The 27,352-nt window shown below is 44.1% G+C and overlaps 1 protein-coding gene across 2 annotated transcripts in view; it reads right to left on the bottom strand.

Annotated features, from left to right (window-relative positions):
* Positions 1 to 27,352, bottom strand: part of WASHC5 (WASH complex subunit 5) — a 326,030-nt gene that overhangs the window by 95,963 nt on the left and 202,715 nt on the right. For both annotated transcript variants that reach the window (XM_069220734.1, XM_069220733.1), the window contains exons 24-26: positions 26,659 to 26,762; positions 9,229 to 9,358; positions 6,114 to 6,210 (exon numbers count right to left, since the gene is read on the bottom strand). In XM_069220734.1, coding sequence (XP_069076835.1) covers positions 6,114 to 6,210; positions 9,229 to 9,358; positions 26,659 to 26,762 — 331 coding nt within the window. The remainder of the gene's footprint in view (positions 1 to 6,113; positions 6,211 to 9,228; positions 9,359 to 26,658; positions 26,763 to 27,352) is intronic.

The raw sequence follows: 27,352 nt of genomic DNA on the forward strand, positions 1-27,352 counted from the left end.
ACCAGGTGAAAGGGGGGGAACATTCTAAGAGAGCCACAACACTACTGAGTGGAAGAGCTGATCTGGACTGTTGGATGTGATTGACTGGCCTAAGATAAGCTTTTGAGCCTGCGTAAATGAGTAAAATATAACGGACCCGTTCGCCTTCCCGTCAACGCCGAAGTGAAGCACTGCAAGTCCGATGTCATCCAAAAACCGTCACAAGACCAAAGCTATGGACCGTCCAACACACACTGACCCCAAAGAGGGCGACCCTCTGAACTTTTCGCAGGCTAGAGTGCAGGATACCCTAGACAAGATCCTAGGGGCAATTGAAGACACCAAAGCTACATTACAGCACAATATTAATCAAGTGGCTGTAGAGGTGGGGCTTCTGAGGGCAGACCATCAAAACCTAACTGACCGAGTTAAAGAGGTGGAGACCGCATTGGCGGACATCACTCGCAAACAAAGAGACATAACAACCACAGTAGAGAATCTCAACGACAGAGTGAAGCGGCTGGAACAGAGAGCTGAGGACGCAGAAGGGAGGAACTGAAGGAACAATATCCGAGTGGTAGGCCTGCCGGAGGGAGCGGAAGGGACGAACACGGTGGCATTTTTGGAAAGTTGGTTGCGCACGGTTGTGGCACCAGACAACCTGACTCAGTTTTTTACGCTTCAGCGAGCATACCGAGTGCCCTCAAGACCCTTTGCCCCGGGCAGACCACCCAGAGCAGTGATAGCCAGAGTACTGCATTACAGAGACAGGGATGCCCTACTCCAGAGGGCCAAAGAGGCAGGCCCATTCAGAGTTGCGAATGGAGAGGTGACGTTATTCCAGAATTTCACCTTTGAGGTACAGATTAGGCGAAATTCGTACATGGCAGTCAAGAAGGCCCTCAGAGCGGAAGGGATCCAGTATTTGCTCCTCTTCCCGGCTCGCTTGAGAGTGATGCACGAGGGTAAATCTCTGTTTTTCCAGAATCCCTAGGAGGCCTGGGAATGGTTTGAAGGCCATGGGGGCCAATCGGCCCAGAGTGCAAGAGTCAACGCAGGAGAGACTGGAAAGCGCAGAGACCCAGGGAGGCGGAGGAACAGGGGCCGCTCCCGTGGGATACCAACGCAGACACAGAAAGAACTTGGAAAGCGGGCGACCCTTGAGGCGGTGGCATCCATGAGCAGAGAGGCATCCCCCCCAGGAGGCTCCGGGGTGGACTCGGATAGCACGCCGTGTCCTCCATAGGATGTTCGGAGTCCTCCGCGGGGGCTCTGAGGGTGACTCCCCAGACATCAGACGAGTTTGGGTAAGAGATGTGGTACCACGGTCCTGGGACAGGGTGAATTGTATGTACACGAGGCCCCTCCGGACCATGCCCCCCGACACGAGTTCTCGTCCAACCAATTAGACTGGCGAGAATTTTAGATACTCTGTTGAACATGTTGCACTGTTGCACAGTTTATTGGGCAACCTACTGTTTGCGAGGCGCCCTGGGGATAAGGAGTTGGGTTTTACAGTTACAATTCTTGTTGGTGCAATGGGCAGGGTGGAGAGATGTACTCAGGTATACATTCCGAAACATGAGAAGACTGTACTGGGGCAGGGGTGGGCAACCTGGAATGCTAATAAGACAACCCCATGGCGGAATATAATATACTAACATGGAATGTACGCGGTATGGGGTCCCCATCCAAACATCACAGAATACTGTCCTTTTTTAAAAGAAGAGGTGTACAAGTGGCAATGCTACAAGAGACCCACTTAACCACTGGAGAGGTGGAGAGATTGAGGCGTAGATGGAGAGGGCAAATGTTTGCCACTGGCTATTCAGCGTATGCGAGGAGCGCTCTGATTTGGATACGAGCAGGGGTTCCCTTTGAAGTCATATGTAAGGACATAGACCATGAGGGTAGGTTTGTGATAGCGGAGGGGAGGCTTCATGGAATTCCAATTGTCCTGGGCAGTGTCTACGCCCCCAACCAAGATCAGGTCCCCTTTATAACACAACTTTCGAGTCATCTCACACGCCAACAAACCAGGGGTATCCTAATCGGAGGAGACTTTAACGGAATATTAGATGTGGACTTAGACCGGTCCTCTCCACCGGTTACAGGGGCAGCGACACAGAGTGGCAAGAAAATTGAGAGAATGGATGAATCGCTGGGGCCTAGTGGATGTATGGTGGGAACAACACCCCACTGAGAGGGACTACTCTTTCTATTCGGGACTACACCGAGTACATACCAGAATAGATAGGGTAGTGTGTATAGCAGATCTCGCACAGGGAATGATCCGCGCAGAATACCTTGCTCGCACATTATCAGACCATAACCCCCTACTGGTTACCTGGAGGGCGACAATGCATTGGCCCCCTGCCCCAACACGGAGACTGACCCCCGGCTCGTTAGAGGATCAAGCATATAGAGAATCCCTTTGCCTACACCTCTCAGACTACATTAAAACTAACAAAGGATCGGCCTCTTCAAGATCCTTGGAGTGGGAGGCTCTCAAGGTGACAACTAGAGGTTTTTGTCTAGGTCAGACAGTCGGAGTGAGACGCACTCTAGAAGGCGGACTGAATAGTTTGGAGAGGATAATACACGAAGGGGAGCGTGGTGGGGGGAATGGGGATGCAGTACAGGAAAGATATGCCCAGGCACGGAAGTCATATGCCCAGGTGGAAGAACAGCTCCGCTGTCACAGCCTTCGGAAATATCTGGCATCACTCCAGGCTGAGGAAGGCCACTCAGGTAGAACGCTGGCGTGGTAAGTATGGGCTGAAGGGGACAGTGGACCCATTACAAGTGTCTCTGATAAAGGGGGGGACGTCTGTGTATGACGGGACCCATAAATGACGCCTTCAAAGAGTACTACTCCCATCTCTATGGGGCCCCGGGAGAGCTTAGAGCAGATGACCTCGACAACTTTTTGCGTCCGCTCCCCCTGACCTCGCTGGCACCCGAGGAACAGGATAGTTTAGGGGGCCCGCTGACGGTAGATGAGGTACAGGACGCTATAACACAGTTGGCCCCCGGTAAGACCCCAGGGACGGATGGACTTCCCATGGACTTTTACAAAAAATATTCTACACTGTTAGCCCCCCAGTTGGTGGAGATGTATACGGAAGCATTGCAACGCGGAATACTGCCGGACTCGCTTAGGGAGGCACTGGTGGTCCCTCTGCCCAAAACGAAGTCGAAAGAAGTCTCAGTAACCGATTTTCGGCCTCTATCGATGCAGCAAAGCCTTGGCCAATAGACTGCTACGCCACATCACCGGGTTAGTGCATACAGATCAGAATGGCTTTGTCCCGAACTGCAGCACCTCTTTGAACTTGAGGCACTTGTTCGCTATCATGCACATGCCCGAGGAAGAGAGACCCAGGGCAAGAGTGCTGCTTGCAGTAGATTTTGAGAAAGCTTTCGACTCGGTCAGATGGGACTATCTGAGAACAGTGATGCCGCGGATGGGAATGGGAGAAGGCTGGATAAAATGGGTGGACTTACTGTATTTGTCCCCGTTGGCGAGGGTGAGGACGGGCAGAATGATACTTACCCTATATACCGAGGGACGCGACAAGGGTGCCCGCAATCGCCACTTCTATTTGCTCTGGCCATAGAGCCGCTTGCGGTTGCAATGCAAAGCAAGGGCACTGGCAGGGGAATAAAATGGGGTCAATCAGAACATTTCATTTCATTGCACGCCGATGATATACTCATATACCTCAATGATGGAGAGTTGGGCCTGCCTTGGGCTTTTCTGACGCTAGACCATTTCGGTGCACTGTCAGGTTTATGCCTCAACAGGAGCAAGACATTTGTTTTCCCCCTAACACAAACTTATGGACGACCCTCCTCCTGTCTTGGGGACATAGTTTGGGCTCCGCGCACTTTTAAGTATTTGGGTATACAAATATACCATGAGACCGGGGATCTGAGGGATGGAAACATTGGAAGGGCACTCCGTTCCCAGAGGGCCTCAGTCGGTTTCTGGCACTCATTAAAATTATCCATCATGGCCAGAATTTCTTTATCTAAAATGATCATGCTCCCCCGCCTCCTCTATTACTTTGCTAACTTAACATTATCGATCCCTTCAGCGTGGTTTCGAGAGTTAAATACTTTACTTAGGGAACTTATCTGGGATGACGGCCGCAGACGTACAGCACTCCCAACCCTATGTAGACCAACGATGGCGGGAGGCCTGGGGGTTCCAGATTTTGAGGCCTATTACCTGTCGTGCCAACTGCAATAGGTTGCCAGTTGGTTCGCTGGGAAGGGATACCTGGACAGATAGATTACCGTTGGAGATAGAGGTGCGGATCGGGTCATAGCGCAGTTGATTAATAAGAAGGTGGGATGCCAAATGGACAGTCCGATGACGAAAGTAGCCATATTTTCCTGGAAGAGGTGCGCAAGACGAGTGGGGGTGGGATTCCCTTATTACCCGGCTTTGCCACTGACCGCTCTAATACTAGATCTGAGGGAGGATGGCTTGGGTGGTACAGAGCTCGGGATTTGGAAAAGAGCGGGAGTAGAGACGGTAGGTGACTTATTACGGGATGGGGTGTTGAGGCCCTTTACTGACCTAGTGAATGATAGGGGAATCCATCCGGGACAATTTCTTCTGTACCAGAAGTTAACACATAATCTACGGGAACATTGGGAAACAGTGAATACAGAGCCTACCACCCATCAAATATTACACCTCCTTCTGACATTGGGGGATGATGTACACCGCATCACAAGACTGTATCGAGCCCAACAGGAGGGGCCCTTGACCCAATGCAATCCCTAAGGGAGAGGTGGGAGAGATCCCTGGAAAATGAGATAACAGACTCAGAGTGGAGTAGAGTGCTAGCGTACCCAAGGGAGGTGTAGAGAAACATGAGAATGAGATATACCCAATATAATTATACGCACAGGACGTAGCTTACCCCACACCGCTTATCCTTAATGTACGGAGGGGTCACCAGAACATGCCCCAGGTGCAGTGACGTGAAAGCAGACTTCGACCACATGGTGTGGAACTGCCCCGATCTGCGACTGGGCTGGGGCAGTGTGTTAGCGGACCTGTCTAGACTGCTTGAAAAGGATTTGGCCCTATCCCTCAATGTGTGCCGATTGGGTCTTAGAAAGGGACTTCCACGTGGGAAGGTGAGGGGTAGTTTTCTGGACCTGGCTCTGGTTTTATACCGGAGACTGATTACCTTGGGGTGGAAATCCCCCAGATGCCCATCACTGACGGAATGGAGACGGGAAGTTGAGAAGTGGGCCAGAGCAGAACTGAAGATACTGAAGAGAGAGGAGGCGCGAGGACTCCGCCAGACCCCCATCGCTCCAGAATGGGAGGAGATACTGACGAAATGGGAGGGGATGCTGAGGGGGACACAACTACAGAGGGACTGACATAAAAATAAAACTGAGGGACAGAAATAGAAGTTGGCAGTGACACAACTCCTGTGGCAAGGAAGGGTGAAACCAGGGTTTGGAATCTAGAAGGTACTAGAAGGGAAGCAAAGATAGACATGGGATACACGGCCCAAGATCACAGAAATGACCGAGCGGGGTTAGAAGGAAATGGGCATTACTTGAAGGAGTTACCGTTTTGGGATTCAGAGGGGACGGATAGCATGAAAGGAGCCAACCCCGCTCCAAAGGGTAACGGAGAAGAGGTTAACTCCAGACAATGGAACCACCTGCCCATACAAGTTTCATCGCACCATTACCTTGTTTAACTTTAGTTAAAGACTGCTTTAGATGTACAAAAATCAGATCAGTGGCATAGCTCTCATATGGCTCACAGGTAAACATACGAGGCTTCAGAATAAGACCATAAGCAATTAAAACTGATGTAAAGGTATGATAAAGTATGTGATATTCGATTAAAGCAAGTAACATTCTGAGCTGCATAAGAAAGACCAGATGCCACATCAAATCATTCTGTATGTGTATAACAACAAATTGTTAATAAAAATATTTAAAAAAACACAAAAAAAAACCAGTGCAATACAATGGTATAAATATAAGACATCATTATTCTTTCGAACAATTGTTTAAAGTATAGCTCATCACATGCAAGAAAAGACAATTACAGTTGTTAAAGTAGATTGAGTCGACAAGGTTCACCATACCAAGGTTTTTGATGTACTGAAGCTTTGGTAACTGGGCAATCAAAAATACAAAGATCACGACAGGGAAATACGAAAGCCGTTTTGTAGTGATGTATATCTAAAACAGAAAAATATAAAAACAAGACTGTTGCTAAGAAGAAGTAATCACACATGACTGCAAAATGTTTTAATGGATCATTAATTTTCTCTACAGCTTTTTGTTTTTTAAAATACCCATTATCTTCAGGAACACAGCTTCTGAACTTTCAACTAGCAATATTCGGCTAAACTACGGATACCCAGAACTGCACCTTGGTGTTACATACATCGTGAGGAGGTGATATTGCTTAAAGTGTAATTGGTGGTGTTCGGATGGGCAGCCTTAATCATCTAAACTCTTCTTGCTAAGATCAACACAAACAAGCACGCTTTGCTTTTGTACAGTGCTTGTGTGCAGAGGTATTCAGTACCCAGACAAACATGCCAACAGGCCAACATACATTGAGAGATTCACTTTCACAATTCCAACAGAACCATAACACAGCCTATGGAAATCAGCACAAACAAATCAACAATCATAGCTAACCCAGCAGACTAGAGCATGGGACACAGAACAATATTCAGCAGCAGATCACAGGGTGACGTGCATCAAGGGGCTCTGGGTGATTTTCCCAAAAACTGATGCACCTCAAAGGAGCACTGGGCAATGCGCCTTCAAGTAGCATTAGCGAGGGTCCTTATGGAGGACTGGCTGGTGAGCCTCACAGGAGCTCTGAGTATTGTGTCTAAGGAGTGTGCTGTGCTTCCGATGAGCACTGATGCTAATGTGAAGGGCACAAGGTTGTGTAAAATATACATGCACAGACCAGAGTAGCACAAAACATTTAAGGTGCCAAACACTACATTTTTCCAAGGAGAAAGTTAAAAATTCTGAAATTAAAGTCCTACTTGTATACGAAGAGCGAAAGATTGGGACTGACTAATTCTCCTCTTTAATTTCCAGACTAATCATACTCACTTTCTTTGTCACCGAGTGTCTGGGTCAGTTTTTTTCATGTTTATAACACCTCTGGGTTGGATAGTTTAGGTAAATGTTGAAATAGCTACTAAGATACATTAGGACCTATGAAAATATGTTCAGAGTCAATTTTACTAATCTCATCTTTGATGCTTGTTTTGCATATTCTTTAAAATGATGGTGAGATGCGGTTTTACTATCAAAGGAAAGTCACTTTTTATACAGTAAGTCCTTATGTATGGTAATCTGAATGTTAATATACCAGGCATCGTACTGGTGTTCAACTGACTACAGATTCAACCAACAATGTATATTTGTCATAGTTGTCATATTTAGACCCGTAGGACTCAGATGCTTTGAAGAAGAGTGAACCATGGAGGCAAGGTATTGTTGGAGTAGAAGAAAGGGCGTACTTTTACATGGCGTGCTTGGCGACAGTCATATCCTAGGGCTCAGACATCACTAGAAACCACAATAAAGAGCCAGTGACCCTAAACTGTTGTTAAAAACTCAATGGAAAAAATCTGTGAGACCCAATAACTTCAAACAATGGGAATGCAGACTACTTGTGCCTTGTGGTTTCTTATTAGACAGCGAGTCGAATCCAATAGACTCGAAACCAGGTAAAATCTTCATTATTTATATGAATTACCAAAATAGTATATCTACTTTAAAAGGTGCCTTCAAATAGGATTTCCCAGAGTTGTTATGGTTTTCACAATGCAAATTGTTCCGAACTGGAAACAAATTAAAACTATTTACAATCTTTAACACATGAACTGCTTAAGTGTCCTGACTTTGATGGGATTTGTAATCATAAAAGATGTTTTGTTGCGGTTTCAAGACTCAAAATAATTTATACATTTTTGTTCTATTGTTGTATTATCGGTGGTTCTTTTATTTTAAATTAATGAAAAGAATAAATAAATAAGCAGAGCAGTCTATAGCCTATCCTTGTCATTTCTGTGAATCCTTGTAGTTTGGGTATGTTATATGTTCAATGCAGGAATCGACAAGCACGCAAGGCAGCAACCAGTTTTACCCGCTGACTCGAGACACGATCTATTCAGCATTTATATTGCAATGTTGAGTGTAAGGAGAACAGAGAATGGCCAGCACCTGCAACACAACAGGAAGACAACAGTGCTTTATTACCAGGTCTACTTGTTTGAAAGACTGGGCCAGACACAGCAGTAGGAAGCATCATGGTCAAGGTTGAAGTAACATGACTGAAAGAGGCCTAGCAGATGAGATGCATGATCGCTAACCCTCTGTCACATGTTAAGTCACACTTAAGGACAGTAGTTTTAAGAGGATCCTATACCTGAAATCCACATTTTGGAAAAAAAACACTCTTACAATATTTCTGTGAAGATAAATGATATGTGTTGAAGTGCCTTGTCTGATGGTTCCCGTTGGAGTTATGATCAGTTTTGCCCCATGCAGTATTAACGATCAGTGAGGTCTGTAACTTTATGCTACATCTCAAGGCATCTCTGGTACCCACTAGCTGGATAGCTAGGGAAATTTATATTTTCAAGGCCACCGGCTTGTTTCCAGAAGATAATTCAAAGAAGAACCTGAAGAAACAGAGGGTCTGATTCATAAAGGAATTTTGGTGTACGTAAGCGTGTACTGCTGTAGTACTCTTTTACGTACTTGTGCATTTGTGAATTTGCTCCAAAACATCTAAAATGGGAATATTCAGAGAACATTCTTACACTGTCAGTACACATACAAATGACTACGACCTCTTTGCACTTTTACTAATAGGTAGCTGGACACCGGGCTGATCACAAACCAATGTAGAAGTAGGTATTGTGGTGCTACATCTTGTACTCATAAATGCTAATAATATGAATCTGTCCCACTGTATCTATTCAAATTGTTTCACAGGCTATTTAGTGCAGCTGTAGAGGAAGCAGTAGTTTGTATCCACCATTTTACAAATGCAGGTTAAAGAAACTGCGAGTTATAGAGGTGGTTGGTGTGAGGAGTGAGGAAGCTGGTCTGCAAGCAGGTAGAGAGATGATGGATTAAAATTCTGTAAAATAAGAGAAGTCCAAAACAACCAAAAGCAGCATGCATTACAATATCTCTCTGTACTGAATCACTTGCCTTGTTAAGTGGGTTATGATTTCCAGCTGCCTCCAAATATGCGGTGATCTCATACAGAAGTGAGTTGTCCTCTTTCGGGTATGGCTGTGATGGATCCTGATAATGGGCTTGAATATCTGCTAAAATTGCTCTGTGGGTGGAAAACACAAATAAACTAGAATACACTGTAGGATGTTACAATATAAGCTATATACACTCAGAACAAAAAATGCTAAAGTAATGCAGACATCTCTTCAGAACATATTGGACATTTACAATTCTTCTGTGCAATGATAAACTCCAGGCACAGGGTTGGTCATTATTGCTTCATAACTTTCTGCCATAGAGTTTAATTCTGAGTTTGTTTGAGTAGATGATTCACAGTACGTTGTGCTAATGTACCTTCAGGCTCTGCCTGCTTGGTCTTCACTGAAGCAGCTGAGGGCTTTGCATGGATTTTCGTGAGGCCATATTTTTTATTTGTTAGTGAGCCAAGGGCTACACAGACTACAATCACTCTCAAGTGTGGATTACATGGGGGTTTGAGGTCTCACGAACAGAGCAGTATAGGCCTAGTCTGCGGGGAAGCTCACAGATGGAGTTGTGCAGATCTGCCGTCGCCCACCACTGCAGTCCCTGCTGCACAGTTCGAAAGAGAGAGAGACCGAGAGACAGACAGAGAATTCGGAGCTTGCTTCCCAGTGTTTGCTACTAAGTTACGTACCAGGAGTAAACAGATCAGATTCATCTGTTTTTCTCATGCTTTGATTTACTGCATTGTGAGTGAGTCAAAGATTGTTTCTGAGCTAGCACTGTACTATCAATATATATGTAACCATTCTGCTACTGTATATCCATCATTAGCACAACATATTCTTGTGCTGAAGTTTCATTAACGGAAATTGCATTTGCTACCCGTGTGTTACTCTTTACTGATTGTCCTTACAGATTTGTACTGGACTGACATTGTTTGAGTTGGTTGCCCGCAGCCAGTTCAATACAATTGGTACCAGGAGTGGTGTACAAATCAATAATGCCTCTTTGGGGACGCAAGACAGATAAAGCAGATGGAGAAGGGCAGGAGGAGATCAGATCCATTTCCGTGGGCTGTCAACAGACCAGTTTTATGGCTAGCGTGGTTATGGGATAATGGGGCAGATGGAACATTTTTAAAACCTGATGAACTTTTAAAAATGGGATTAGTCACATTGTGTGCCATGTTGGGGCAACAGTTGAGAGGTGCAGACGGGCAGTAGGCATTCTTTTTGATGGGCTAGTTAATATAGGGATTGAAGCACTTGTATTCAACTGCCATAGATATTGAGGAAAATTGGAGACTGTGGCACACCATCTCACAGACAAATGAGAGCTGAGGATGCAGACAGCTATATTTTCTCAAAAGTTTGCAGGGCCCAATGTAGAGCTGCTGTCTGTAGGGATCAGAGCACACCTAGTTAGGAATATTCCCCCACACATGAAGGGGGCCTTGATGGCCCTCCTAAGACCTGCTCATGGACAGCCTGTCGGGGAAGTGGTATTGTTCATGGTGTAGCTGGAGGGGATGGACCAGCAGTAAGCAGCCAGAGCTATGGGCCAAGAGAGTAAAAGTATGGTGGGAGAGCCCACCATAAGAATGACTGCAACAAATGTGCACAGAGTTATTAAATGCCGGGGGAAGAAAAAAGAAGTAGACAGGAAGCCAACTAGTTATTTACTTAGCAAGTGGAAGGATTTACAGTGTAGACAGAAGCACAAGGATACTTCCCATTAAGAAGAGCCCTCTGCACCTCTTGCAGAAGAGGTAGAGGAAAGTAAATCTTGAACAATCAATAAAGGTAAGAGAGTACCAATAGCAACAATGTCTGGGAAGTCCCAGCTTTTATGAATGTTAGGCCAGGTCCTGGGGGTACAGCAGTGCAAGAGGTAGGCCACGGGGACAGAAGGCCATATATAAATCTGACTATTTATCGCCAAAAAAGAATAGAACATGTGATGGCATCGCTTTATTCAGGTGCAGAAAACCTTAGGTTACTGAGGAAAAGTGTGATTATCAATGGTTATGGGGGTGCTGAGACTGAGACCAAATCTGCTAGGATAAAATTGTCAATAGGCAAGGGACCACCATTTACAGTTCGGGTCTTGGTGGCTGGGGTACCAGAGTACAATACTGGTATGGATCTGCTACTGTGCAAAACTACTGAGATTGGGGGGGGAAGCTTACCTTTGGTGTGAGGAACATTTACGTAAAGAAGTCTATTTAGAGGCTGTTGGAGGTGGGTTGTCCTCAGACCAGCAGAGGCCCTTAAAAAAGAACAGATGGGACATACAGAATGACTGCTGCACCCGCCACACTGCTACATTGACAATAGCTCCATGTGGAGCCGTCGGCAATGTACAGGCCCAGCAGAATGTTGTTTATTGGGCCGGCAGGGTCTTCAACGTGCTGGCAGTTGTTGTTTCGACCGCCAGCACCGAACTCGGCGGAGTTTCCCACCGAGTTCACAATGACCCCCTTAATCTGGTATTAAACCCCTTAATTTGGCTTTTCCTTGCTTTTACTACGTTGGCTGGTATAATGTGCAGATTGTATGTACTACCATACAGCTTTATGTCAGAATGAAGACTCTTAATGCAACGTTTATCAAGCTCCATAGCAATCTGCCTGTGAGCACAATCAAATAATTGTTTTTTGCATGCATTGGCACTCTTTAAAAGAGGTGGCGTACGCAGGATAGGCCTAGTGTGCAGAAGACATTGTAATGCAAAAAGGTTAGCTAGTTTAGACAGTGTTGATGAGTGAAAATGCATGCAGAAAACCTGTGTACCTCGCTGAGATCGTGACGCTTGTTTTTGCCAATCCATAGATGCTTCTGTCAAGGTGCTTTGTTTAGGATATCCAGGGTGAGGCATGTGACTTGTGGGGAACATACTGTTAAAGTTCTACTAACCCTGAAAGGGCTTGGGAGTAGTTTGAAGTCCTTAAATTAGCCCCACTATCTGTTGTCTGTGATTGAAGTGTTAACGGATGGCATGTGTCCCTACTTTCACCCTCTCAGCCATAGGCCAAGAGATAATTCTCACAACAAATTCCCCATATGAAGCAGAGGGAGGCTCCAGTGCTGCATTCCGGAGGAGGGTGGGGGGAGGGAGGGCAGGCAGCTAAATGAAACAAGCCTTCTTGTTAAGTGTCTGCTTCCCTAAAGAAATGCAAATGTGTGCAGTTCGTTAATTGGCAAATATAAAGTCTGCTTGGGAGGTGTTTATTGGTGGGGGTCACTTGAAGCTTTCTGATGACAAGATATTTTCTTTTTGAGAAGGTTCAGTAAGAGTGTTCCAAGCTGAGCTATAGAGTGTGTGCTTTTAATGGACGATTATAAAAATGTTTGCTCTGGGTATAATCTGCATATTACTGAAATCTATACTTTAGAAGCACGTTTATCATCTTTAAATTAATTTGTACATTTAGTGGCAGCTTATATTTTCCTGTGTATAATAATGCATTTCTCACTGATTAATTTAACTTGTATTTATCTTTCAGTTAAGATGTGAGTTAATGTCTTTACCTGATGGTGACACACAAACAAATGGAGTATTTTGCTATTTTTAGCCACACCTTTGATTTCACTTCCACGCTCACTGACACCATCCCCATGGCAATATTCTTACGTTTTTTTACTGCACTTCAGCCGATGTACTGAATAGCTTCAAGGTGGGCGAACTAACAATTTAACAAGGACAGCCGGCTCAAGTCAAGCCCGGATATGTTTGCTATGTAAATCTCACAACACACATCCTGTAAAATATGATACACTTCAAGAGAAGTGTATTTCTTTAACATGTGAAGCATTGGTGTTAATATGTCACATTTATTTAACTCTATTAGATCTAATACAATCGGTTTTTGTACAACTGGTATTCGAAGCTCACATATTTAAAAGTGCTTTCACGTGCATTAGTGAAGAAAAAGTAGTTCGGGTGAAGTTAAATATTTACCTAAAGTCACACAATTTAAGCAAGGAAGCCGCAATTTATCCCGGTTTTCCAATTTAACTTTGTACAAATCAGCAAGGAATAGTGTTTTTGTTGTTCCTTAGGTTAAGGCTATGTTTTAACTTCTTGTGAATTTTGCTGCTGTTTCTATGTAGCGTGAATTTGACCTGAAGGCATTGGAGCAATTCACATGTGCACTATTTACATAACACAAGGTCACATTCATTGTTTATAGGCATGGAGAGATTAAGTGGGTTGCCCAGAATCACAGGATGTTGAGCTGATGCTGACACTCGAAGCTGGTTCCCCAATTCCAAAGTCTGCAGCACTGGCCTTAACTCCACATCCTGGGTAGATGGGAAGAGGCAGGCAGAAGCCACATGAAGGCTCAGCTCGTTTTGGGCTCGAGATTCCAAAAGGATCTCAAGGTGAGCCAGAGCTAGGCTTCAGGCTCACGCTTGGCTCAAGCTTTCATTGGCTTTTCCACTTCTAGAATACCTATGTAATGTCTAGTCAGTGATTTTAGCATACGGTGTCCTGTCTTCCCTTCCCTTCATTATTTTGAGAGTCCTGCAGCATGCCACCGATGAACTTGCCCTGAATAAAGCTGTCCTGTGCAAATGAGGACGCCTAGCAAAGGTATTGCAGAAGCATAGGGTTTCTTCTTGTTAGCGAGTTTACAGGTTCCAATAATGTAAGAGAAAACTGGGTGGAATAACCCTGGGTGGCATTCGGTAGACTGGTCTGCAGGAAACAAGGAGTATTGCAGTAAGCCCTCTTTAAAAAGTCTTTACTAGTAAGCCTGGTCTTATGCATGGAGCAGCAAGACAGCCAGTGAAACACTCACTGAAGCTGTGCAACTAAATAATGGCATTCAAAGTCTAGATGGGCTAATCCACCTACAATCACTGGTAATTTAGAGTGGAAAAAGCTACCCAGCAGTGCTCCAACCCCCAAATCAGAAGTTGAACATGTTGAGGCGTTTGAAGAAGGAACAAGACCCAAGCAGATGAAGTTTTGCAAAATAATGCAATAACTGGGGTAGCACCACCAGCTTCACTACTGCTGCATGGCAGATACATTTTAAGGCATGGCGAAATGAGCTAAGGCCCTGGTGTCCCCTGACTTTTGATTTAGGGGGGGGGGGGGGGTAATGGTGATAGTTCTGTTCTGCAGAGAGACGTCCCCTGATGACCTTGAACAAATCTTAAAGAGCTTGTTTTAAAAACCCATTTGCTTTAATTTATTTTGAATGTGGGTGGATGTGTGAGAGTCTACTACGGACACTTTTCAGAGAAATGTTGTGCTTATGTTTCATGTAACAGTTATAAAAAATGTTTCATTTAGATCAAAATATGACAATCGCTTACTATTAGTAAACAGATTTCGAATTTGAACAAGTGTGTCAGTGACCTGGCGAAAGAGGGCATGAAAGAGCCGAAACTGGATCATAAATTCAAAGTTGTCCCGAACAGGGGCCTGGAAAATACATTTGGCCTAGTGCCCCCAAAATCCTTTAGATGTATTTGGTATGTGGCCCATTCCTGAAAGTGGAAAAGGAGACCAAAAGGCAAACTGGGCTTGGAGATACTGAGTCGTTCTACCCAGATTTCCATCCTGCAAATCAGTAGGGTACTAGTGGAGAATTATTCCTTAGTATTGAACGTTTAGTGATTCCCAGTTCAATCTGGGCTCTAATTGCATATCAAGGGGAAAACACTACCATATGTAAAAGAAACACTTCTTACATTATACAATCTTTATCAATTTCTTACATTTTGCTTGTGTAATTTGCATTCCAAATATTGTGATGAATCTGCATGTTCTTTGGCACTTAGGGATGAGCCAGATCACTGGTATGGCCTTGGTTCGGCTGCAGACCCAGTTTGAGACATGGACAGGGTGGACGGATGCTGCTTGTTCAACTACTTGACAACACCTCTTATTTCTCTCCTCCCTGCAGACCCAAATCCCCAAGGATACAATACTTTCCAGTACTCATGGTCGGCCCATCTAATCTGATTTTAGGAAACGTCTCACCTTGTTCTTCACATCCTTATTTGTCCGGTTCTTAGCAACAACCCTTTGAATCAAGTGCTGTTGATCTCCCTTCCGATCTCGATTTCATCCTGCTCTTTAATTTTATTTGTCTGGTATTCTGGGCTCCCACTTCTGAGATAAATATAGAGCCCAGAACCACACTCTTGTGTTATGAGACTACAAACAGGTTTTGGGTACCTCACATCCTGAAATTAGGTTGGAGACTATCACCCACACCATCTGCTCTGCCACATAAATTTTGTAGACTTAATTTTGACTGGAGATTGAGGTGAGCCAGATGCTTTTGTTCCGCTTGCCTACACCAACATATTTCACTTACCTTAATGTTTCCCACACGGTTTGCCATAGGTTTGAAAACGTTCAGAAACATAATCAAAATCTTGCTGTTGCCTTCTCTCCAGGAATGTTTGGGTAAATCTGGATGGGGTGATGCCCTTGTCTCCGTGCACAAAAGCATTAATTTACTATTGAACAAGGGCATAATGTGCCACCTGAATGTAGCATCCCCAGAGACAATCACATAAAGGCCATAATAAATAAATAGTGCTATGTAGAAAACAGTAAATAAATGCACTGATGAAGTAGTGAGGTATGCCTTCCCCTTTGAATATATCCATAAACCCAACCTTTTGTCCTGAATTTCGACACTCTGCCCTGAATTTGTGTCCTGAATTTTGAACCTTTGTCCTGAATGTTTTACAGTCCTGCCCAGAATTTGCATTCATGTCAGGTGGTCACCTTAATTGAAGGTTCTGGGAGAATAATTGATGGGTACTAGTAACAGCAAGTCGTAAAACCTGATAACAGCAGCAGAACCTGCGAGAAGGCAACATAATGTTGTGCAAGTCAATCTTTAGTATATAAAAGGCAAGATGCAGCTGCTTTGGGGAAGCTCACAAACGGAATCGTGCAGATGTGCCATTGTCCACCGCCGCCGCCCCTGTGGCCACCATTTCAGAGAGAGAATGAGAGCATTTGGAGCAGGCTTCCCTGTGTTCGCTCCTAAGTTAAGTACCAGGGGTGGATGGACCAGATTCATCTCTTTTTCTCGTACTTTGATTTACTGCATTGTGAATGATTCAAAGATTGTTTCTTTCTTGCGCTATTACTGAGATAGCATAGCAAGAACAATATACAAACACGCATTCTGCTACTGTATAACCATCATTACCACAACACATTCTTGTGCTGATGTTTCATTAAAAGAAATTGCATTTGCTACCTGTGTCGCTCATTACAGAGTGTCCTTACTGATTTGTACCTGACTGACATTGCTTGGGTTGGTTGAAAGCAGCCAGTCCAATACAGTGGGGAAGGGAGACGGGTCTGCCGCTAACCCAATTGCAGTTCATCAGCCACCACTGCAAGTCTTTTGCAGTGCTTTCTGATATCCGGACCAGGTCTGAGAGACTCCCCTCATGCTGAGCCCACTGGGACCTCAGGTCCCACTGCAGATCCCGGGGGAATGTGTTACCAGCGGGATGTAGGAAGCCATAATACCCAGCAGCCTCAGCCAGTCTCACTAAAATGCAAGATAGTGAGCCCCTGGGGACGCATATGGTCTGTTGTAGTCTGGAGGTGGGAGCCAACTGCCTGAGGGGAGCCAACTTTAAAAGCCAATCATCAAGGTAGGGGAAGACGAAACCCCTGATCTCTGCAGAGGGGCTAAAACCACCCGCCATTACCTTTGTGAACATCCAAGGGGCACTGGTAAAGCCGAAACGGAACACAGTGAACTGAAAGTGCTTGTAGCACATTCTGAACCATTGGTAATGCTTATGGACAGGCAGTTTGGGTATGTGAAAACAGGCATCCTGCAAGTCCACCGCTGCTATCCAGTCTCCAGGGACTAGGGTAGGCAGGACCTGAGCTAACGTGAGCATCTCAAATTTCTTCTTCTTCAGGCAGAAGGTGAGAGGGTGCAGGTCTAGCACAGCCTGAGAACTTTTCTCTTTTTTTGGCAGCAGAAAGTAGCAGGATAGAATCCAAACCTACCTCTGATGCCGAAAACTTCCTGATGGCTCCTTTTGGCCAAAAGAATCTGGGGGGGGGGGTAGGGAGAGAAGAGAGAGAGAGAGCGAGAGAGCGAGAGAGAGAGAGCGCGAGAGATTGAGGAGATGGTCCTCCATCAGCTGGTCTGAGGATGGTAGCATGGGAGGCGGGGATTCAGTGAAAGGAGGGTGTAACCCTACTGGACAATTTGAATCACATATTTGTTCATAACCAGCGGGGCACGTGATGCTTGATCCTGCTGCTCATCAGGTGCCTCTGATAGTGAGAGGGCAAACTAAAGGGGTTTGGAGGCTGTTGCAGCCAGGGGTGGGTTTGACAGAATGGTTAGACATCTGGCATCCAGGTCCCACTGGTCTTGCAGGCTTGTGGGAGACGCGTCTACGGTCACGAAAGAACTGGGAAGTCTATTGGCCAGGTCGCCTGGGTGGGGATGGACGCAGTTGGTAGCCGCTACCATAACCATGAAAGGCAGAATTGGGCTGGCATGTGGTCGTGGATTCTCAAAGACTGGCCAGTGGCCGTGAGGTCCTTAAAGCACTTGAGCGCCAGGACATCCCATCTCAGAAAGGTGTGGCGTTGGAGTGCACCTGAATCCTAAATCTCTGTCTAACAAATCAGTCATATCCAGTCTGCAGCATATGGTGAAGTTTGCTGCGTCCCTGCCATCAGCAATAGCCTGGGCTCAGGGTGGTTTGGCACCTCCCTGAGATCATGGGCAGCACTTGCGCAACAGAATCGAACTGTGTTGGAATTTTGGGCCAAGAGTCATGAAGCGTTCAGGGGCTGCAGTGCAAGGCTAGCGAAAGAGAACATCCGCTTGTCAAAGGTGCCCAGCCTTTTGGATTTCTTATCCGGTGGTGTGGTAGGGAATGCACCAGGGCTGACTTTGGAAGTCAAGGCCTGGACAACCAGGTTCTCAGAGATAAGGTGCTGGGCAAGAAAAGCTTGCTCTCCAGGAGCGTGCAGTGGCGAAGGGCAATTGTCATGTGCATAGGAGTCCCTGTGCACTTCTTGGCCTGGGCTTTGAGCAGGACATTTGTGAGGGCTTCATTACAAGGGATAAGAGGTTCTGTGCAGCGACTTTAATCTGAAGCAACCATGTTAAGAGGTTCATCATGAGTTCCACCGAGAAGCAGTGTAAGGTCCAGGACCTTAGCCACACTCCTTAACACCATGGCAAATGAAGCCCCTTTCTCCATAGCCACACTAGTAAGAGAGACTAAGCCAGTGTTTGGGGAAGTGACTAAGCCACTGGCATCCGCCAGTTCCTCATACCAGTTATTTACAAGCTTTTCCATGAGGTTAGGATAGCCATAAGGATCCTTAGAACCCCCACCCCCAATTATATTCCCCACAGGGCCAATCAAAAAGAATCGGCCCTGGCTCTTACTTAGTAGGTCGATTCCCCGCAAGTCCCAGAGTCATGGTGGAGGAACTTCGGTCCTGATCCGCTTTGGATTCGGGTATAATGATGGTGGTCAGAGCCGCTGGGAATGACATCACTGGAGCAGGGTCCAGGGAAGGTTCTGTCCTCATAACTGGATCCGATCCAGATCCAGGAACGAATCCAAGGGACCTGAATAGCACTGAGGGCAGACCCGCCAGTGGGAATCCAGTGGGGCCCAAAGGTGACCCAGAGAGATCGTCCCACCCAAATATGAGATGCATGGCCTCAAAAAACACTTAGTTGTCAGGGGACAATTATGGGAGCTGTAGTGCAGTTGCAGACCCAGACTCAAGCTCTGTGGCTGACACAAAAGAGTGGAGCCTAGATCAGTGAAGCTGTGGGAACCGAACCCCAATATTTTATATCACTCCAAATTTTACTTCAGGTTGCTGAGCTTCTGCATCCTTGATCCTACGATAGCCACAAACCTCAACATCATCAAACCCTACAAATTAGCAGAGTAATTAAAAAGTGACTGAGATCACTTGATAACTGAGTTCTAGATCAATGAAAGGTTTTACTACAATATTTCACAATATGCAAAATAGAGAGAAAATGCAAAATATGCAATGAGGGCTCAGATACAGAGTACATGGTCAGAAAACAGAATTATTCTAAGTCCCAGCAGGTGGCAAAATCATAAGTAGAATGCAAAGCATCCCTAGCTAATGGATGTTTAGAAACAAAATCTGTCTCATTCCCAAAACCAAGGGGTTTTTAATACACATTTTATGAATAGGTAATAAGCTAAAATGGTAAATTCAGCATGGCATGACTAGTGATGACACATGTTGAGCAAATCAGAATATAGATCGCCATAAGCTAAAACATAATACGAACCCATTTTTAAGGAAAGGAAAACTCCATTAGTTTCTCCAGTAACAGTGCAGCCCTGAGATGTACAACATGCTATTAAACATCTTTCAAACAGAGACCCAAACACTAGAGTATGCTAGCAGGTCCACATCGTAACTTCCAGCAGAGGTGTCCTGCCTCCAGAACAGAAAAAAAGTTTCATTCACAAAACATACTCCCTAAGGAAGATAACCAGTTGCATTACACACTGTGGGGAGAGAAGACACGCACATGGACATTGAGTGGGAGGGGCAGTTACGCAAAAACTTTCTTCAAACAAAAACAAGTTGTACTACTCCGAACCCAACACTAGATGGCGAGCTTATGCAGAGCATGTGTATATACAGCTACACATGCCAAACATACCATTTCGAGTGCAACATGAATAATTCATCAGTTACGACTATATTCGTCAGAAAAATCATTAGTATTGAAACAAAATTTGTCACCCAAAATTGCACATTTAGAAAAAACTTTCACAACGTTCCTGCTCCTTGTTCAAAGACTTGGACCAGAGCAATGAAGTCAAAATGTACTTCAAGTTGTTGGATATTTTAGAATTCTTGTGTGATTTACCCATCAACGACTTTGACCATGATGACGAGGACCAGAAACAGCTCAGCTAACAGGCCTGGAACCTTCTGGGCGACCAGGACATGGAGCGTTGCGGAGCTGACTGACGTCAGGTGGCCAGAAATTTCAGGGAATGCTCCTGAACCGCCACTGGATTCATGGCTCGGGTTGGGACAGGCCTTTTAGTCGTAGACTGGCTCCAGACAGCAGAGGCAAACTAGGTGGGGAGTCTGTCACAGACATGTATCTGTGACAGGGTTTAAACCCCAACGTTTTTTAGGGGAAATTCCTATACAAACTGAGAGCAAAAATCTCAAAAGGGTTGCCAAAATGTCAAAAAAATAGTAAAAGAATGGATGGAGGTAGCTCTCTCTTGAGCTGCACTGATGGCGCAGAAAAAAAGAATTGATGTGAGTGTTTTGGGGTAGCACCTATATAGGTATTGCGCATGTCACATCCGGTGTGGAACTGTACCGACAGAGGTATTACTCAAGATTTTCAAACTCCACTCTGATGCCTGGGGAATATTCTAAGGTAAGGAATCTGAGGCTAGAAGTTTCTATCAGATAAAGCAAGCATCCTAGAAAGGAACAACAGAATGAGACATTGGCAAACATGAAGTAGTACTGGTTAAACTAAGAGATTAGGTCGTTTCATATTCCAAAAGAACTTTCTTGCTATTTTATATATGTGATGATCCATCCTGTCACCAATTCATTCATCTATGCAAACAATTATCCATGCGTTTCTAAACTCATTGACCTATTCTCTCATTCAGCCATCCACCTCACATACTCGCCAATTAACAGCCAGCTTCCTACAGTCAAATACAGTAATACCATCCCAGAGTAATGGCAGATTCTATCCCTTGGCAGACCGTTCAGGAAACTTCAAACACACAGTGAGCAAGACTTGACCGGAAGAAATCCAAATGAGCCGAGCCTCAATGCCACGACTTTCTGAGCATTGGACACGGTAAAAAAATAGGCTGCCGTTACTGAAGCTGGAGCTATCACTGGCAACAATGGGGCACACAGGAAAACCCTAGGAGGGGGTAGGCCAGGTAGGGATCAGTCACTCCACAAAATAACCACAAAGGAAGGCGATGTATATATTCTGTGTTTACTTGACCAGGAACTCCTTGATTTATAGACGTTTTTTGTACAAGACCCTCTAAGTATGGCAACAGCAAGGTGCAAAAAATACCAATCTGTCGCAGTTAGCAAATGTGTCTGGTTTAGTGAATTCTGGTAAAAAGCTAGAAGAGATGGAAATGGAACATGAAAGGTGCCTCAGCGGAGCTTCAGCATAGTGGTTGAGCCTTCCTCTTTTCCAGTTTTCCCACTTAGAACAATGAGTGGTATGGGGCAAATCAAGGCTTCTCAAAGCCACACAAAACTAAACCTGCTTAGTAATAGCAAACACAATAATGAGTAAGTATTTGAACTCCAATATTTCAATAAAGATTACTGCAGCAAAGAAGCATTCAAAGAAAACAGCGCAGTGTAGAAAACAAGCAAAACTTACAACTGGGGCAAACATCCAGTTATTTGCACCTATGATGGTTCTTAAGGGCTACTGATGGTTTACAACATAAGCTACTAAAGTAAAGCAAGGTAAAAAAACAAGTTTCTGGTATCCGGGTATACCGAGCAACTGTATATTAACTGCAACATAGATTTGCCTATCCAATAACCAATCTGGGAACAAAACTGTGCCCTATGCTGAATTCTGCATCCAAGACCAAACACAGAGAACGGGTCTAAAGATTGTAACAAAATAATAATTCACATTTACCCCCAAAAACATCTGGAGAATTCCACCAATTTTTAAATGTGAAGCCTAGGAAATACAGGTTACGAATATTGCGTAAGGGGCTTTTGAAGAATATTGCACTACAAATATTTTGGAGCTCACTACACAGGACAGGTTTTACTTGGCTTTTCATTGAAAGCCTTACATTTGGCCTAAATAATCATAACTCTTTCTTACATAGAACCTCTGATGTTTCTAAGCGCTGTAAATAATAGAATAATAAATGTTGCATTACCCCACTTAATGGCACTCAATTATGAGCTTCAAATTTCTACAGATATTAGAGACGGGGGATCATTTATCTAGCTTTAAAAAAAATCAATTGTTGGAACCTACATAACCTACAGTGTAAAGTGCGCAGCTCATACAATATAATGTTTTACAAATATTCACATAGACAATAAGGTTATAGATACACAGTTTCTCATCATTGCTATCACCACTGATCTGCAAGCTATGAAACACCAATAACAGGCTTCTCCACAAAGAGAATGATAATTGAGGTTGAAATAATTTTTCTATAGACTGCTGCTGTCTCTGTGCAGTTCTAATCCTATAACAATCCATTGATAGACTTACTCAATGGGGACCCTCTTTTTTCTCTTTATACAGGGGGTTCCAACCATTTCTGTAATAAGAGCTACTTCTGTTCAATGAAAAACATCCTGAGCTACTCATAATATTAGTGTTGTGATAGTGAAAAATCAGACAAGATTAGTGACCACCCATGCAAGATTGCCAGCAGCAATGTACAAAACAGGCTTTATCAGTTTGGAATGCTTTTGTTTGGCTAATATACAAAAGTCATAGTTGTAAGACCCCTGCCACCTAGTTAATATTAGTAATGCGTTTCTCCAACACTGCATGCTTTATCACTCTGATACTAGGTTTTACATTTTTTTTTGCAAATTCAACCATTTTTCTTCCAACATCAGCTTATGAGTCCTGAAAATACACACATTTATGTCTCATATACAGACTTTTCAATTTTCTGATGCATATATTAATTCAGCAAAGCAAAAGCTTCTAATTTAGTAGCATCAGCTGCACACAGGAAAGGTACTTATGATGTAGCTGAGGAGCTGTGGGGGTTGTTGGGCCGTCTTTCAAGCTCATTGCATTTTGGCACTTTGCTAATATCAGGGCCATACCAATGAATTTATCAGTTCCTTTCTATGCCCTCAATGCAATGTTTCTGTCAGTTGCCTTGTGTTTCATGACCTTCTCTCAAAAAACAGAAATTCCACGGCATTTGCATCTGTATCTTATTAACTGCATTTAGGGTGATTTCTAAATATTTTCTGGTTGTTAACCAATATGGAGCTCCCTATCTCTGAGACTAATCACTGAGGTTTTGGGCTGTTCCACCAATGCCTGGTACAAGAGTGGTACAAGAATTCTCTCACAATTGGTAGTGCTTTTCAATTTGAGTCTGAAGTGTATCTGTGCTTCAGCTTCCAATTCTTGTGCAAACTGATACAAAAATCAAAATGTATCCCTCAGGCATCCCTGGGTCTTCTGCTAAGTGCCTGAAGCCTAAAAGAGGTCCCTCTTCTTAGAGTCCTTCCAAGGTCTCCAGTCCCGTGTTGCTCTACGACAGGGCTCTCCTCAGACCAGTATAGACCAGTATAGTAGCTTTTAGTAGATCAGGGACATATGGTAGGCATGTATGTGTTCTCTGCAGGCTGCTAGCCAATAAAATCAAGGAGCTCTCAGCATCATTCTGCTTCACTCTATTTCTCTCCTCGGGCCTTGTAATATGCCACGCAATTCCATCAATGTAAGAGATTCTGGTGTACCTCCCATCAAGCCTTCTAGCCTCTCCTCGACCCATCTCAATTCCCATTGCAGCTTGGTAATTAAATAATAAAGCTCAAAGTCAGGTGCGGTCACCCCATCCTCAACCACCAAGGATCAAAGCTCAGGCATTTCACTTCTATGCCTATGTGCTCCAAAGATCAGATTTGACAATATAGTGTCAATTTCAGGAAATATTACCTTCGGTTCTCTGATCGGCAGGGTCATGACATGGTACAAAAGGTGCAGTAAAGCAACCATTTTTGTGAGTGCTACGATCCTTGCCACCAAAAGTGGTGTTTACCAAAAGGTTTACCCTCTTCTAAATTTTACCATGATCAGGTTTATATTTTTCCCCGATAGGTCTGTCCCCTATAGCTGAACCCGTAAATAGTGTGTTGCTGATGGCTGCGATTTCAGCCTAGCAGCTACGTCTGGCAGCCTGTATCCATCTGTGAACTGACAAAAATGGAATGCACTGGTTTTATTCCAATTAATCATCAATCCAGAGAGCTCCACAATATTGTATGGCAGCAGGCATCTCTTAGGTATTCCAGCATATCATCTGCACAGAGAGATTTGTGGCGGATCTCCCCTGCTTCGGTAATGCCCCTAATGAGCTCCACTGTCACACCAGACTCACAAGTGGTTCCACGACTATTATGAAGAGTAATGGGTATAGAAGATATTCCAGGCATGTCCCTCTGCCCATTGTGCATGCCCTCAATATTGGGCCTGCACACACATGCCTTATGGGGTCAGTATACAATGGAGATGGCCATGCATGTAATCTTTAACCCATCTATCACAGCCTTCAAATATTTCTATTGTAACGTTTTGAAAGCTTTCTCGATATATCATGCATTTGGGTGGATATCAGACATATGATCTATTATTTGGAGCAGCCTCCTAATAGTTATCTAATATTGAACCCTCGAATGAACTGACACTGATCAGGGTGTATCAGTCTTTGCAACACTCTCAGTAGTCTAGCTGCCATATTTTGCTCAGCAATTTGCAATCAGTATCCAGCATCAATGGCGGCCTGTATGTTACCTTCTCCATTTTGTTTCTGCCATATTTAGGGAGGGACACAATTACTACCTCTTCAGTTGTGGTTGATAGGCTTCTCTCTATCACCGTATTCATGCTAACTGGTCTATCTATGCTCTGTAGCATTCGGCAGGGTGCCCATCAATGCCTTTCATTTTCCATCTAAAAAAACTCTTGATTGTAGATCTGACCTCTGTTTCAATAATTCTTCCCCTTGAGGGTCTCTGCCTCCAGAGTGTGCACTGTGGTGAATCCTGCTTCCTGCAAGTATGCTTGTTCATATCGGTCAGGTTATGCAGCATACAGCACTTCAGTTTTATTTCCGCATGGCACTCTTCAAGTGCATTAGGTGTCCTCTGTATGTTTGGTTCCCAAAATAGGGGTACAGTTTTGTTTGGGGTTCATCACCCACATCAGCAGACTCCCTGACGTACCTCATTCAACATGGGATTTTGATAGCTACACCTTAAAGTCGAAGTATATAAGCATTTCCATAAGCTGCAATACATTTTTCCTTTTATCTCTTAAAGGTTTCTGCAAATCAGGCTGGTTAGGTCTCCTAGTCTCATGGTCTCTCCACGTGGTGTGCTTTCCTAATTCTTAATGTAATGTAGTTTATTTGCCATGAGGCCTGAAGCAGAGAGTAAGGATCCTACAGAGAACCATGGGCAACCATATGCAGGATAGATTTGCTTGTGTGACAACTCGATACTAGCAGCCCTGCATAATCTACAATTCAGCGCACAGCACTGACCAATAGTTTACAACTATGGCAGAAACCCTGGCATCCATGGATAGGCATATGACCAGGGCCCTATTGTCTACAGAGGGGTGTAAGTAAAGAGGAATTCTTTGGAGATCTTGCATTCAGATCTTGCATTAAATGGTAATGTACTTCAGAAGTTTAGAGAAAGGGTCAAACCTTCCGGGAAAGAAAGGAGAACTAGATGGAATGCTTTGAGCATACATTTTGAGCACCTAACCTCAAATTGCTGGGCATGGAGAGTCTGCCTGAGGGCCCCTCCTTGAAAGTTAAAATACAGAGGGGCCTGGAAGAACAGATTCTTTGGGCTCACGCCTCCCCACACATCTTAATACAGGCAAAAAGAGAGAGGCATGACAGATGGACAGAAATTTGGGAGAGACCGTAGGACAAGCATTGTGACATGTCCTTAAATGGTTATGAGCATTTACCCTTCAAAACCTGTAAACAATTCATGGTAGTGTCAGACGTGGTTTCATGCAACTAGACGTAACAGTAGACCTATTGTACGCTAAGACATGTAGAACCAACAAGGAAGGCGATAGATGCTTACATATTTTTGTATCTGTGGGTAGTGGCTCATGGGGATATTATCTTTGTTGGTCACCATAGTCTATATCTTTCACCAGAGTAATGGGGTTGACAAATGTATATTTTTCTGGATATTGTCAACATGAGAGGTGTTTTTCCTTGTCATTGTCCTCTGGTTCCATTCCTTTACCCACTTATGTTTGTGGTGGGTGAAAGAAAGAGGAATGACAAGGTGAGATGAGGAGTTGTCTGTAAATATAACTTTGTGTGAAACACACCCTGTATTGCCCGTTATGTGGATGTCCTCATATGTGTTATACTGATGAAAAAAAGCTGTTGAAACTTAAAAGATGGCCATATCTCCAGTTCAAATTGCAAAAGCAGGGGCCTGAGATCCGCAGGTATTATTTAATGGATGAAAACAGGCAGTCCTTGAGTTGGTGTTAAAATAACTTTCAGTTCTGGGATATAAACATTTGAATTAGATTACTTGTTGTTAAAAGCACAGATTTCAAAAGGAAAGCAATTTTCCTGGTATAAAAAGATTTCTTACTCATTAAAATTTTCCAGAGCAGCTGCAAGATGCTTTGAGTCAAATTTGCAGGAGTAGTTTAATTCATTGGCAATTTGCTGTCTTAATATTTGCATCTGTCCAACCTTAAAAGATAAAGAAAGAGAAACAAAATGTATCACTTTGAGAATACGAGAAGAGGAGTGCAGTTTTGTCCACTACAGGTCAAGTCTTAAAATGGTTAGATGTCAGTTTTAGAAGATTGGTTTACAACAGAATTACTGTTGCTTTGTCACATACTTTTATGGTGGATTATTAAGCCAGGCACTACTTTTGTCCCCCACAGCATGAGACCTTTAAATATAACTTTCATTAATAACATTGGCTGAACCCGACTTAACTGAGCTTGAACTCTTTACAAGCACAGCAACCACTGGAATGAGTACATATGGCCAGTTGTTATTTCATCATGCCAATTGAAAACCTTTAATTTGGACATATTGGATGAATACACCTAACTGCACTCCAAGTCAGCTCTTTGACTAGCAACTTCGACTCAAATCTCTACTAAGAGGTTTTCCACACAATGATAACTATTCAAACATCTCATGTGCAGCCATTTGTATTCATACAATACTTATTTTTCATTGCCAGCTAGGCAGAAAGACTACCTTATTCAATGCTGAAAAATACAGACATCATCTCCAATCAAAGATGGTCCTGGGAACGTATGCTG

Source organism: Pleurodeles waltl, chromosome 2_2 (assembly GCF_031143425.1).
Source record: "Pleurodeles waltl isolate 20211129_DDA chromosome 2_2, aPleWal1.hap1.20221129, whole genome shotgun sequence".
Lineage (NCBI taxonomy): Eukaryota > Metazoa > Chordata > Amphibia > Caudata > Salamandridae > Pleurodeles > Pleurodeles waltl.